Raw genomic sequence first — 16,090 nt, 5'->3', positions numbered from 1 at the left:
CCTGCATAAAGGAGACCAAATACATAAAAATTGCTGGGGTTGCTCCCTCTTCTCATAGCATATTGAAACCACTACAGAATAAATAGCCCATTCTAACAACAACCAATAATACCAGCTGTAGTTTGTAACAAAGAAAGAAAGGCTTTCTAAGTTTTTTTTTTTTTCTGTATTAGGCTTTTGTGTTGTTTTGGCAAGAAAATATTCTGAGGTGAATTACTCAGCGTGAGTGTGTGTTTATCTGAGTCGATGTAGCAAGCCTGTGTGCACTGCACAGAGGCTTGGGAAAAAAGCTCCACTTTTACTCAATAGTACAAGAAAGTGCTGGAATGCCAAGAGATAAATATACTGACAAACGTGACCTGAAGCAAGCTTCTTTTGAGTATTCCAACCAATTCTTCAGCCTTCTTTAGGACTCTTCTATCTGAAAGTGCATGTACATATATCTTCCATAGGCACAGAGAGTTTTCTATTACAATCACCACCTAATGGCCTTTTGTTTACAGAATGGGAATAAATCAAATTCTAAGTTATTGAATATAACAGTTCCGATTGAATTATTTCAGGGAGGAAGAATAATGATAACTAAACTTCCTTTTTTTTTCACTTACTTGTTCTTCTGCAAAATTCGGGTTTTTACAAGCTTTGAATATTTCTCCTTAGTACTTTTTTCAGCTATTTTAACAATATTGTCAACTATACAAAGCAAGAGAAAAGATGGAATAGCACAAATTCAGTAGTACAATGATCTCTGTAGGCTTTACTAGAAATAAACCATGGTGTTTATTCCAGAGAGGTCTTTTTCAGCCTGAGATTCTCAAGATAAATTAGTTCAGTACATCTCAAGCTTATCAAATTAAAGGCTTCTCCAGATGCTTCATGATTTTAATTTTTTAATAACTGGATATTTCCTGATGATTTTTTGCTCCTATGATCCAATCTGTTGAATCAAATATTTTCTTACAGTAGTGTTGAATAAAATATTTGTGGGAACCACAAGAAAAATATGAGTTCATTAACTTTATTCACTTATATTTTCCTAACACATATTGAGCAGCAATTTGCCTTTGATGCTGCAGGTAGTATCATATTTAGTATGTAATTAATCTCTGGAAATGTGCCTAATTCTGGTGATCCAACTTGGCATACAAGCTTATTTTGTGGAGATAATACTGCAGAGTTAATCTGTGATTTGATTCTCATATATCTCTGCTTTTCCCCAAAATCTTTTGCTGAAATATAATTTCCAACCTGACTTAAACAGTGTAAATTTGCACACAAAGAAGATGAGCACACACACTCACATACACACATACATAGACTGAGTTTTATTCTACTCGTGATTTGCTAACATACGTCCACATAGGAATGCTGAAAGAATGAAAACTAGAAATTATTTTCTTCTAGAGTAGGAAAAATAAACTCAGAGTTTTAAATAGGAACCGAGAACATTTCTCTTACTGTATTTCTAGAACTCTGTTCTGTAATGAGAAATAATCAGGCACAACATATCAGAGTAGATATTATTCAAGACTGGGGAAAGGGTTAAAAATGTCAGACTGTTTAAGAACTATTGATTTATTGTGCTCTACAGGTTTTTTAAAAAATATTTTAAATGACATGCTTTATTGTCAATGCCTCACAAACACATAAGCTTTGTAATTTGTGAAGTTGGTCAACAATCTAAGCCAGTGTGGGCTATTGCTGAGAAATCTGGAAATTGGCCTGTAATCGGGTTGAAAAAAATTGATTCCCCAGTGGCCAAATCTTTAAAATCTACTTTCAGTAATTACCTGGGTTGTAATATATTTAAATAAATGATTGGATTCAGAAGCCTTAAAAAAACTGAATGTATTTTAATTGTTCATGTGTATTGTATAAATATAAAATAGGTATTATATATAAAGAGCTCTGAATTATTAAAGTGACATAAAACGAGAGAGAGAGAGAGAGAGAGAGAGAGAGAGAGAGAGAGAGAGAGAGAGAGAGAGAGAACTTGTGTGAGATAAGCAGCAGTATAAATTTGATAAATACATATTTTCCCCCTTCTAGGAAATTGCAAACAAGCCTTCAGAGTCCATTGCATTGCGATCTGCAAAAAAGCCAAGTGCGCAATATGACAATGTACCAGAATACAAAGACCGAATAAATCTTTCTGAAAATTATACCCTGTCCATTAATAATGCAAGAATTGGAGATGAAAAGAAATTTGTATGCATGCTTGTAACTGAAGACGATGTATTTGAACAGGCTACACTTGTCAAAGTTTTCAGTAAGTACCGCTTAATTCCTCTAACAGAAGGATGATGTCAAGGCCAATGAATGTTTTCAAGAGTTCTGTTCAAAAATTGCCAATGAATTGTAAATTGTCCTGTGACATACATTAAAAATTACATGGAAAATAATCCTAATGCTTGTATTTAAGTTAATTTTAAATCAAATTGAATTTTTGTCCCAGCTACTTTGTTCTAGCCTGTGATATTGTTGAACTGTAATTCTGTTTCTCACTTCATGGAACATTTTTCCTGCAGTTGCCACGTTTGTCCAAAATGGTGCCTTCTAAAGTAAAGTAAGGGGATAAACATTCCCTGAAAAAATGGTCAGTTGCAACTCTGAAATTTTTAGTACTCCCCATCTGGAGAACATCAACCTGGGAAAAGATGGTCTAATACAGGGATAGGCAACCTTGGCTCTTTTATGGCTGGCTCAGGAATTCTGGGAGTTGAAGTCCAACCGTCATAAAAGAGCCAAAGTTGCCTACCCCTGGTCTAATACAATGTGTCTCAATCTTGCCAATTTTAAGATTCTGGGAGCCAATTTTAAGATTCTGGGAGTCTGTGTGTCTTAAAAGTTGCCAAAGTTCTAAAAAAATCAGTAATTAAAACTGAAGAGATCTGAGGAGAAAAGTACACAAACTGCAACCAATCACTTCTTCAACATAAGAGTTCCTCATTGAGCATTCACTTTTTGAGCAATAGTTTGAAAAGATTCAGCATATCTGTCAGAACAAATTTAAGTTTTTATTCCCTCAACTTGAAACTTAATTGTGGAATTTTTACAAGTTTGAAAACACTTGTAAATATCTAAAACTCAAAATTAGAATAAATGCAAATATTTATCCACATCTTATGCACTATAATACATAACTTCAGTGGGACTTGCGTTGGAGAGGCACACATGCATAAAAGAGCAGTATAGAGATTGTTTTTATACTCTTCAAGAAAGTTTTTCTTTAAGAACAAGGTGGAACAATAATAGCTTCATATATTGTTTGCTCTATTTATATGGTAAGAAGGAGTGCTTTTTTATAGCAAAGCATTGAAAAACTAAAATCTCTGATCTATGAAGCAAGTTGGGGAGGATGACTGGGAGAAATCTTTTTAAAGAATAAATCTTACTGTCAATTTAATGGGAGAGTGTTATAGTGTTATAATTGTTCCATTAATCTCCAACCTGCTTTTAGTTTTTCTGTGGTTAATTGACCATGAGAATATAAGAATAGTCCTACCAGTTTTAATTGAGCACTTTTCTCAAAATTTGCCAAACAGATGACTAGGCTTTTCACACCACGAAATGGAACTCTGTCTCTCATATTATTTTCTTTCAACTGGTATTGTAGACATGCTGCTCCTAATCAGAGATAACACTGACTGTTCAAGAGAGTTGATAAAACTATCCTCCATTAATTTATTCAATGCCTCTTTAATGTCATCCAAGTCAGTGGATATTATCATTTCCTGTGGCAATGAATTTCAGAGGTTAATAATGTTCTGCATGCAAAAGTATTTCCTTTCTCTGTTCAAAATCTCCTTCCAGTCAGTTTCTTTGGACGGCCCATGGGCCTAATATTGTCAGAAAAAGAGAAAAACTTATTTTGGTGCTTTTCACAAATTCATAAACTTTACCTTAATCATACCAGCACCCCCCTCCCCTCATGCTCTCATTATCTTACTTCCAAGCCTAAAATGACCAAACCTTGTAGCTTTTTCTTATAAAGATGTCATTTGAGTACTCAAATAATTTTTGTTACCTTTCTATACCTTATTTAGATCTATTATATCCTTTTAGAAATGTGGTCATTAGAATTTTGCAGTATCTCAAATGCAGTCTAACTAGGTTTGTATAAATGCATTGTAATGTTGACAATTTAATTTTTAAGTCATTTCTTCATGATTTCTAGCGCTGAATTTGCTTTTTTTCCTTAGCTATCAACTGAGTCAACATATTTTTTATTATTATTATTATACATTTTTACAATTTTACAATAAAAAACCCCTTCCCCAATCCCTCCCAGCCTTCCCCAAAACCCTCCCTCCTTCTTCCCAGAGCTGAATACAGGGTTAGCTAAAACTTAAAAGAAAAAACTTTTAAACTCAAATAAACCTCAAACAAATATAATTACATTCAATAAACGAATTATTAAGTACTTTAACTCCATTATGTATGAAAAACAGAAAGAGAAAAAGAAGAAAGAAAAAAAGAAAAAAAAGAAGAAAAAAAACCCTTCTTCCAATACTATCCTATTAACAACCATACCGCTGTAATTAAATTTAACATTAAAATAATTTCTTTGTCATTACAATCCTACCAATTTACCATTATAATTTATTTTATCTATAATTCACAACTTCTGTTTCTTTCACAATTAATAAACCAATCATCTCCCTAACTTAATAACATTACAAAATATCATATTTCATATAAAGTAAATTAATTGGAGTCTAGTCCACCATTAAGATATTATAAACTTTAAGTATAAATTATTCAAAAAGCTAAACAATATTTTCTAATATCATACTTATATTATATAAAGTTTATCCATCTTTCTTTGTCATCACAATCAAAAACACACATATAAGCATTACTTGTACCATTGAAATTCCCTTATACATATTTAAAACAAAATATTCCTTTAAATGCTCCTTAAGTTTCTAAACATACACTTCTTATCTAAAGTTTTCATTCAGTCTCCATAATCTTCTCTCCTCTTTTCCAATAACCAGTTCCATCCGCAATGGGCTATAATCTGTCAATAACCTTGAAACAATCTTTACATTCTTTACCCATCTCTCTTATCCAATAACCTCGAGAAAGCTGCTTGAAGATCTACCATTGAAGATTGCACCAAAGAACTCTTAGGTCTTGCTTCTCCCACAGACTCAGAAACAAATTCTTGTAAGACTTCTTTAACCTCCTTTTTCTGTTGTTCCTTTTCCTTGCATTTGTATGCTGCCCAAGTCATTCTCTGCTCCTTCATCTCAACTTGTTGAGACCCCTCAGTCTGTAGTTTTCCAACTTTCATCAATGCAGCTTCTTCAGACTGCTGTTCTACCTTCTTCTCTTCCAAAACTTTAAAATTATAGGTGGTGATGAGCGTGCTCCCAGGACCGAAGTATAAAACTCCTTTGCTTTAAAAACAGTATTAAGTCTATGACGTGTCCCCGCATAGCTCACCACTATTCCAATCGGAATATCCCATCTAAACGGCATCTGCCTCTTTTTAAGTTCATCTGCTAAAAAAGCAAACTCCGTTCTTCTTCTTAAAATTTTAGATGGGATCTCCTTTAAAATTATAACATCTTGTGCAGCAATCTGAAACCTCTTATTGTAAAAAGCTTGTATAATTTCATTGCGCAGGGATCTTTTCCCAAAGTAAATTACCACATCTCTTGGCAAATTTCTTTGCTTTGCAACCCAAGAGTTATCAACATATTTATTGATATTAACAATTTATAGATACTTTTTTCTGGTTAGTAACAGATGGCTTAGATCCATCAGTGCTGTTACAATAATTTGACATCCATATTATGAAAATCTTTGAAAAATTAGTGCTGGCCCACTTGAAAACCATCACGAATCTACTGATAGACCCCTTGCAGTTTGCCTACCAAGCAAATAATCAGCAGAGGATGCTGTTAATAAGACTCTGCACTACGTTCTACAACATCTTGAATCTCCAAAGATCTATGCAAGAGTCCTTTTTGTAGATTTCAGCTTGGCATTTAATACCATCATTCCAGATATTCATCTCACTAAACTAAATCAGCTAGCCGTGCCTGACCACACCTGAAAGTGGATCATAAGCTTTCTAATAGACAGGAAACAGCAAGTGAAGCTAGACAAAATCACACCAGACACCTGTACAATTAGCACAGGGTGCCCCCAGGGCTATGTGCTCTCTCCACTTCTCTTCTCTCTACATACAATGACTGTATCTCAAAAGATCCCTCTGTTAAAGTATTGAAGTTTGCAGATGATATAATAGTGATTGGCCTCATTCCAGACAACAAAAAATCAGATACAGACAGAAGGTTGAACAACTAGCCTTGTGGTGCAGCTGGAACAATCTTGAACTGAACACACTCAAAACTGTAGAAATGATAGTAGACTTTAGGAAAAACCCTACTATTCTTCAACCTCTTACAATATTAGACACATAGTATCAACAGTAGAGACCTTCAAGTTTCTAGGTTCTATAATATCTCAAGATTTAAAATGGATACTTAACATCAAAAATGTCATCAAAAAAGCACAACAAAGAATGTTTTTCCTGCACCAACTCAGAAAACTAGACTGCCCAAGGAGCTGCTAATACAGTTCTACAAAGGAATTATTGAGTCTGTCATTTTCACCTCTATAATTGTCTGTTTAGATCTGCAACCAAACAAGACAGACATAGACTTCAGCGTATAGTTAGAACTGCAGAAAAACAATTGCTACCAGCCTGCCTTCCATTGCGGACCTGTATACTGCAGAACTGAGAAAATATCTACAGACACCTCATATCCTGGACATAAAGTATTTCAACTTCTTCCCTTAAGACAACGCTATAGGGCATTGCACACCAGAACAACTAGACACAAGGACAGTTTTTTTCCCCATGCTGTCACTCTGCTTAAGAACTAATTCCTACAACACTATCAAAATACTTAATAAAGCTGTATTACTATGATACTCATCTTTCCTATTACCTATCCTTATGACTATAACTTTGCTGCTTTATCTTACAATTTATATTGCTTTTTTTAGTATTCTAGTATGATTTATGTTGTTTGCTTAGCTAGTACTCTGTGACTATCACTAAGTGTTGCATCTTATGATTTACGATGAAGTGTTGTATTTCATGATTTATGATGAATGTATTTTCATGTTGTATATGATCATGATTATCACTATTACTTGTATGTATACTAAGAGCTTATGCACTGGAGGCAAATTCCTTGTGTGTCCAATCACACTTGGCCAATAAAAAAATTCCTAGATTTGGGTTCTTTATATAAATAATATCAAAATATAGTTCTATTACAATCAAGTTTTCAGGTTCTCACCTGATTTGATTCCATCTATGCTGAGAAATCTGCATACAGGTAGTCCTCATTTAATGACTACAATTGGGCCCAGCAAATCTGTCACTAAGTGATTTATTGATAAGCCAGATATTGCATGGCTGTAACTAACTTAATGACCTTACTTCTTGGTGTTATTAAGAAATCACCTGAAGTCATTAATTGAGATATCATGTGAGTGTGATTTGTGATTTTATTGCTGGCTTTTCCATTGATTGTACTTGTTGGAAGCCAACTGTGAAGTGTGCAAATGGCAATCACTGTGAGACACTGCAAAGGCTATAAATGCCCACTTGTTGAGAAGCGCTCAATCTCAATTACAAGAGTTCAGGAATGCTGTGATTGTAGTAAGTGCAAGGAAGGACTGTAAAATTACTTTCTCAGTGCTGTAGTAACTTTGTATGGTGACAGGCAAACATTCATTGAGGACTCTCTGTATGTGACTCAGTCCCAAATATTTGAAAGTTGAAATATAACCCAAGTCTTTATCATTTTTTTTTCACTAAAAACAAAAAACAGAGCAGCCATCACAGCCTGAAATTGTAAATCAAGCAGAATTTCTAGAAACGGAAGAGCTAAAACTGGTAAGTGAACTTTTTTTTCTGTTAAATACCTTTAAGCTGATCTGTTATGTCTTGGAAAACAGAATAGAAAAGGGACCATGGCAAAAAGGGACACTTCAATCCACAAAAGAGGGGTGCAGATTCAGAGAAACTTCACTTTAATTATACTAGGGATACGTTCAATGGGGGAATTGATTCCATGGGCTTTCAGAATTCTGTTACAGAAATCTAGGTTGTCCTTGTTTCTTGTGTTTGCCAGCCTCACAGAACTTGACAACTGTCTTATTTTGCTGGGATTTTTTACATGAATTTAGTATGTTAAAGGCAAGGATTATATTAGGGTTTAAACAGAAAAGCATTAGCATTAGATCCTCCCATCCTACATAGCTCATCAGCCAGCAAACAGAAAACAATGTACTATAAATGCCGGCGTATAAGGCGACTTCCACGAGCGCTGAAATCGGCGCCAAAGACGGGGGTCGTCTTATACGCTGAGTCGTCTTATACGCCGGAAATACTGGTAGTTTCTGGCATATAAAATGACGTTCTAAGAATGCGGTCCGGCGATAAAGACGAGGGTCGTCTTATACGCCGGGTCGCCTTGTACGCCGGCATATATGGTAACCATAAAAAAGAAGCTTTTTAAAAAAATAAAAAAGGCTTTAAAGGCAGACTGCATTCTACATAAAATTGGCCACATTTTACAGATTGTAAATAAATACAGCTTTCTGCATAGTGAAACCTATTTATGGAATAAGTTGCTGCTAAACCTAAGGTAGCTCTTTCCTGTAAGGAAGATGCTCAAAATATATTTTATTAGGAAAACATTTCAAGTGGAATTATTTGCTACATTTTGCAATCAAAACCTTTATACAGATTCCATAGCTTTATTTGTGGAATTTATACATAGAAACAGTTGTGCTATCACCACCTTCCCTTCCTAGGTATAATAATAGGTAGTCCTCGACCTATGGCCATTCATTTAATAACAGTTCAAAGTTACAGGTGCCTTGGAAAAAGTGACCTATGACCCATCCTCAAAGTTGCAATCATCACACAGTCACATGATCACAATTTTGGCAACTGGCTCTTATTTACAGTGGTTGCAGTTTCTTGTGGTCAAAATTTGCTACCTACCCAGCCAACTTCCAAGAAGCAAAGTCAACTAGGGAAGCAGCACTTGCTTAACAACTATGTGATTTACTTAACAACCATGCAGTTTGCTTAACCACCATGGTGATTTGCCTATCAACTACAGTAAAAGGGAACATATAATTGAATTTAGTCATATGATGCATCACTTAATGACCAAAATTCCAGTCCCAATGTGGTCGTAGGTCAAGGACTACATGTATTATGGTTTAATAGATATCTTATGTATTTATTTTTTAATTTCATGCAGGATTTTCTTTATAGCCCAATGATATCTACCATACTTTTCGGCGTATAAGACGACTTTCGAAAGCATTGAAATCAGCACCGAAGTCGGAGGTCGTCTTATACACCGAGTCGTCTTATATGCCGGAAATAACAGTAGTTTCCGGCATATAAGATGACTTTCTAGGCATGCGACTCGGCGCCGAAGTTGGGGGTCGTCTTATACGCTGGGTCGCCTTATACACCGGAATATACGGTACATTTATTTGATTATTTCAAATAATTTATCCTTGTATCTAACATTCTTTAATTTCTTATATTTCTTTCATAGTGTATCCATGTTCTAGTAGCTACACTAAGGCTAAATAATGGGGTATACAACAATTGATTTAAAAGCTTAATGAAATGTAGACTTGCAAGACAAAAAATGTAACAGGAAAGTCTTCAGACATCCCATATGTAAGGCACAGCAGAGCAATTTAGTGTGAATCCTATACTAGTATATTGGAAATGTAACTGCAAGAAAAGCACATCATTTGCAGCACAGTTACTACCATCCCTCCTTGTGAGGAAAGCTTCTTTTATAATCATATTGTCATGGTTCCCAACAGATGAAACTCTTCAAAGAGTTCGAGGCATTGTTTACCTTAAAGAATCTTTATTCGAGACGCATAGCATCGGCACTTACATAGCCAAAGCCAAAATCTGAATTTCCCTCCCCTGAGCACATAATGTCAAAGCACAATTCCCTCCTCTAATTTACAGTCATAAATCACATTCCCCAATTAGTTTGAAATGCAGACTTTCCCTCCAGTTCTCCAACCCGCCAATTCTTATCATCTCTTATTTCAAAAACCTTAGTTCTCACACTAGATACAGTATTGTTATGTCTAACTAAACTCCCATGCACATTCATCCCCCCCCCAGCATCATCTAACTCTAAAAGTAAAATATAAGAAGAAAATGCATCTCTAACTATTGTCAAAGCAAAAACATCCCATGTTAGCAACGTTGACAAATGTACAAAAATAGATGTGTTGAAAATAATAACTTTAAGTATACAGGTAGTCCTTACTTGATGACCTAACTGGGACCAGAATTTCCACTATCGAGTGATGTAGTTGTTAGATGAAAAATGACGTGACCACATCATTTAGTGATGGCAATTTCAGCAGTCTTGGTTGCAGTTATTACGCTAGGACCTCCCACTTCTCCTTCCTTCACTCTGCTTTAAACTGTTCCCCACACATGCCTATCGCACTCACCCATCTCCGGCTTTTGGTTTAACTTGGATCCCCCTACTTCGCTGCCCTAAATGTTCTGGTCTCTGCTACCCCCAGCACTTTGTACTTTGCTGCTCCTGCCAACCCATCATCCTTAGTTTGTCACCCTGCCACAAATATATCTTTGATATCTTTTTCCTCCTCCTGCTGCTGAGATGGACCTGGACTGGCCCTTGGTGGCAAGAGTAGCAGAACGCAGGACATAGATGAAGAGATAGGTGGATGAGAAGTTGAAGCACATCCTTCTGTTGTAAATGCAAGTGGTCATTCTAATTTTGATCACATGGCCTTGGAGGTGCTCAATGGTCATAATTTCAAGGACTTGATATGTGCCTACCAATAGTTCAATGCTATCATAACTTTGAACAGTCACTGAAAAAACTTGGTTAAGTGAAGGCTATCTATTATGAACAAAAGAATATGCAATGTCCAGTAAGATGAAATCCATAACCAAATTGTGTATTTGAATTCTTAGCTTGGGGAATGTATTACAAGAGATGGTTATCCTGCAGGAAACATAACATGGTTTAAGAATGGAGCTATTTTGCAACATGCTGAAGAAGGTAAGATTTTGTATCTAGATGTTATTGCATACATGTTTGTTTATCTTCACCTATCAGTTTAAAGTTATTTTAAGCATGAACATCATTAGCCTTGTTAACAATGCTGCAATTAACATAGTAAACAATGATGGTTGGATTTTATTGTATTTTTATCAATTTTTAAAAATAATAATTATTGACACAATTTAAGGTAGTTCTTTAACTGTTATCTAGGAGCCAGTATGATATAGTCATTAAGTGCTGAATGAGAACCCTTTAATTTTAGGCCTCCTTAGGCCCAAAACTAACAAGCTGATTTGGGACCAATCACTCCCTCTCAGTCCAAACCAGCTTCAAATTCTTGTGATGAGCCAGCTGATAAGCCATACTTTTATTGCATCATGCATTCATAAACAAAGCAGTATAAAAAAAACAAGTGCAGTATAAAACTCAAATTGATCCTGAAACAACTATATATTGTTTATACATACTTTTATTTATTCTATAGTTCCAATTTTTTTCTAATGTGATTCTGATTCTAATTCTGTTCTATTCTATTTTAATTCTGTTCAAATTCTAATATATAATTCTATTCTAATTCTTATTCTTTTAATTTTAATTCTGTTTTATGCTTTCTAATTCTTTTATATTCTAATTCTGTTCAAATTCTAATTCTATAATTCTAATTATATTCTAATGTTATTCTAGCTATAATTCTATTCTTATTCTAAATCTATTTTAATCTAATTCTGTTCTATTCCAATTTTAATTTTGGTCTAATTCTATTTTATTCTAAATCTATACTATTCTAATTCTTTTCTAATTCTAATTATATTCTATTTCTATTCTAATTCAAATTCTATTCACATTCTAATTCTGTTCTGTTCAAATTCTGCTCTAATTCTACTTGAATTGTAATTCTTTCAAATTGTAATTCTATTTTTACTTTTAATTCGTTCTGTTCTAATTCTAAAACTATTCTAATTGTAGTCTAGTTCTTATTCTATTCTATTCCAATTTTCTTCTAATCTGTTTCAATTCTTCATTTGTTCTATTCTAATTCTAATTGTATTCTAATTCTTATTCTTTTTTGTTTTAATTCTCTTGTAATCTAATTCAATTCTACATTTATTCTACTGTAATTCTAACTCCTATCTTACCTGTCCTGTCCTATCCTGTCCTGTCCTATCCTATCCTATCCTATCCTATCCTATCCTATCCTATCCTATCCTATCCTATCCTATCCTATTCATTTATTTTTTAATTCTATTCTAATTCTAATCTAATTTTATTTCCCTGCCCTTGCCCCTACTGCTCTTCTCTACATCCCTCTCCTCCAAATTCCCCTGCTCATATCCCTGCTCGTCGCTGTCACACTGCCTTGCCCCTTCCTGTCCACCTCCACATCCCATTGTCCTTGCTTTCCCCCTCAGTTCTTCTATCCCTGCCTCACTTCTGCCTTCTCCTCTCTTCCCCTCCACCTATTTGTCTCCTTCTGCCTACTTATTCCCCTCCCCTACTGTCTCTGCCCCTTTCCTATCCATTTCCCTTATCCTCACTCTTCCTTGCTCGGTCACTACCTTTGATAATCTGCATGGATGAAATCATGAAAATATTACAATCCCCCCTCATTCACTCTTACTCATCTTTCTACTCTCTGTCCCATTCCTCTACTCTTCTCCCCTGCCCTCTTGCTATTCCACTCTGGCCCACTGTACCTCTTTGTCCTCCATCCATTCATCTTCCCTATCTCTCTCTCCCTCTCCTCCCCTCCTCCATTTTCCCTCTCCCTCCCTCTTTCTTAGCTCTTTCTTATCTGCCTCAATGAAGTAATAAAGGCATTATCATTTCTGCCTCCCTTCTCTTCCTGTCTGGTACCCCTCTCCTCCCATTTCCTATCAGGTCCATTCTTCTTCATTCTTCTCCCCTCCCTTCCCTCTCCTCTTTATCCTGTCCCCTTCCCCTCCTACCCATCTTGCTCTACCTCTTTGTCCCCCTCCCCTTCACCTGATCCTGACACTGACTCTCAACCTTACCAAAATTCTCAGCCTATTTCTCACCCTTTCATCATCATTCTCATCCCTGCCCTAATGCTCTCAGCCTCACTTCTACCTTAAATATAACCCAAATATTCAATGTCACTTACCTCTCTAAGAGTTGGCTCCAAATGAGGAAAGCTTCCCCAGAGTCCAGGAGCTCTGCTGAAGAGCAGCTCACCTCTAGGAAGGCATCTTCACTCTGATAACTGATAACTGAAAGTAACTGACACTTTAGTCTGCAGGGATGAAGTCATAAAGCCATTCCATTCTGAAGGAGATGACCCGCATTTCTTATCCTCCTATCAAAGTTCACCTGCTCCTCTATCTTTTATGACCTATACCCATGTCAAACAAATCTCTCTAGGAAGCTACCAAATGAATCACTAAAGCTGTCTATTTGTCTTTTTTTTTTTTTTTTTTTTTTGCATGGAAACCATAGCTCTTTGGATGTGGATTGGATGTGGTATAGAAGCTCCACTAAGTGCTTCAACATTGTGAGCAGCTTAATAGTCTGCTTTCTAAAGTCAAGGGTTGGAAGCAGACTTGACTGTGTTTAGCATAGACCTTAAAATAGATATGTCCCCATGAAATCAACAGGATTGAATCTAACAGATCTCACTGATTTTAATGGCACAGCTTTGAAAACTTTGAATCCAACCAATTGTCTGGAAAAACCAATAAATTTTAAACCAAAATTATTTCAACCTGTCACATTTAGACCCATTGCAATATATATTAGGCATTGTTTTCTGTTTGAGAAGGCGAAAAAAACTTTTAAATTTATTACTTTCTTCTCTATTTACTGTTTGAAGTCTCTGTCTTCCACATATATCTCTTGTCACTTTGTCTTATTTAATCAGAGAAATTCCTTCTGTTTTCCTCAGAGGCCAGGTGCTATAAACAGTGGAAATGGAATATGGAGAGCAAATTAAATTGCATGCAAACCTATCCTAAGGGATCAATCTGCTTGTGTACATTGGTGATAAGAGGGTCTCCTGCTTGAATAGGGGTTGGACTAGAAGACCTCCAACATTCCTTCCAACTCTATTATTATTTGGTTATTCCATTTAAATTAATAAATTTAGGATTAGACATACACAAACTTAGTATTAATTCCACTTGGATATCCTAAATAGAATCACTAGAATTTACACTTTTTGTTTGCAAATAACCTTGTGTAAATCATGCCTTTTCTTTTAAAAGCTGTTGTCATAGATGAACAAACTGATCTAGATAAAGCCAGTGGACTCTATACCATCAAATCTTCCCTAAAATATAAACCAACAAAGGATGACACTGGTGCACAGTTCACCTGCACTGTAACATATTTTGGACCAACTGGACCAGAGATAATACGATCAGAATCAGCAGTCCTTGACATTTACTGTAAGTTCACGAATGGTTTACTGCATTAAAAAACTAGCAATTTATTGTCAGATAAATAACTTCCTAACATAGATTTTGCACAAGTGATGCATTTCCAAAAATCAGACAAGCATAACATATTCATGTACATGCAGTTGTTTGCCATGTTTTGCCCTTCCCTTTTGAGAAAATTTATTCCTTTAAATTAAGAAGCAAGAATGAAATCTGCTGTAACATGTGGTTTCTAATATTTGACTTACAGCCCAAACTACCTACACAATGCAGTGGAATATTCTCTTATAAGCCTCTGAGTAGATTTTCCCCAAATGAGTACTCTGTGAATATATAACAGCAATGCTGAAAATTCTCAGCAATGTTCATGATGGTTGGCAAAACCTGAGACAAAGGCTATATATCATTTATCCTGTTCTAGGTTTTGTTCATTTATGTAACACATTCTCAACTGACTAAAGGAAAATCAGGTTGCCACCAAATATCTATGAATTTACAAACTTTTTAAAGAGGAGATTAACTTATAATGTGATTTATTTGATTTCTTTTTTGAAGATGTACCTTCAGGCAAAATATGCTGCACCAGGGTTTTATTTATATTTTTATATATATATATATATATATATATATATATATATATATATATATATATATATATATATATATATATATACTTTATTTTATATATTTTAGCTTCAGTGTCTTTAATCTAATGGTTAAGACACTCATTAGAAACCAGAAAACTGTGAGAACTAACCCTGCCTTAGGCATGAAACCAAGTTGGGCAATCTTGGTCTAATCATTTCTATCCTCCCTAGGCAGGAGGCAATGACAAACCACTTCTAAAAATTTTGTCAAGAAAACTGCAGGAACATGTCTAAGCAGTGGGCAGAGTAAACACTTGCTCAAAGGCACGCATGCACACACACACACACACACACAGAGAGAGAGAGAGAGAGGGAGGGAGAGAGAGACTGATTATTTAAGTCTTTCATTCCAAAATTCTGAACTGCAGTAAGGTTTTACAGTAGGGGTCTTCAAACTTGGCAACTTTAAAACTTGTGAACTTTAACTCCTAGAATTCCTCAGCAAACCATGCTGGCTGGGGAATTCTGGAAGATGAAGAACTGGAGAAGCAAAACATCTTCAAAGGAAAAAAAAAAACCAAGAAAGTCCAGTTGCCTTTTGAAAAGCACCTTTGGGATAACCATGACCTGGGTGATTGAGAATCTACAGAGATACAAATCTTGAAGGAACTGGCAGATGTGATATCGGAGCCACTGAACTATATTTTTCAAAGATCCTGGAACACAGGGGAACTACCAGAGGACTGGAAAAGAGCTGATGTAGTTCCCATCCTCAAAAAAGGAAAAAAAATGGATCCAGGAAATTACAGACCTATCAGCCTGACCTCACTACCTGGGAAGATCCTGGAAAAGATAATCAAACAACGAATCAACGAACACCTAGAGGCAAACAAAGTCATTACTAAAAGCCAACATGGGTTTGTCAAAAATAGATCATGCCAGACAAATCTTATTGCCTTCTTTGACCAAGTGACAAAAT

General features: G+C 35.4%; 1 protein-coding gene and 1 long non-coding RNA gene across 3 annotated transcripts in view; one reads left to right on the top strand and one right to left on the bottom strand.

The window, feature by feature from the left end:
• LOC120317947 overlaps positions 1-14,344 on the bottom strand; it is a 28,724-nt gene extending 14,380 nt beyond the window's left edge. The window contains exon 1 of the long non-coding RNA XR_005559364.1: positions 13,255-14,344. This is a non-coding gene — a long non-coding RNA (uncharacterized LOC120317947). The remainder of the gene's footprint in view (positions 1-13,254) is intronic.
• The window catches only part of ALCAM (activated leukocyte cell adhesion molecule), a 135,823-nt gene that overhangs the window by 89,085 nt on the left and 30,648 nt on the right, over positions 1-16,090 (top strand). For both annotated transcript variants that reach the window (XM_039365023.1, XM_039365022.1), the window contains exons 3-6: positions 2,050-2,269; positions 7,863-7,927; positions 11,042-11,129; positions 14,351-14,533. In XM_039365023.1, the coding sequence (XP_039220957.1) occupies positions 2,050-2,269; positions 7,863-7,927; positions 11,042-11,129; positions 14,351-14,533 (556 nt within the window). The remainder of the gene's footprint in view (positions 1-2,049; positions 2,270-7,862; positions 7,928-11,041; positions 11,130-14,350; positions 14,534-16,090) is intronic.

Source organism: Crotalus tigris, unplaced genomic scaffold (assembly GCF_016545835.1).
Source record: "Crotalus tigris isolate CLP2741 ecotype Arizona unplaced genomic scaffold, ASM1654583v1 scf7180000019944.6993514239:2294586, whole genome shotgun sequence".
Lineage (NCBI taxonomy): Eukaryota > Metazoa > Chordata > Lepidosauria > Squamata > Viperidae > Crotalus > Crotalus tigris.
Note: the sequence above shows the minus strand (reverse complement) of the source record. Positions and strands in the feature narration are given on the sequence as shown.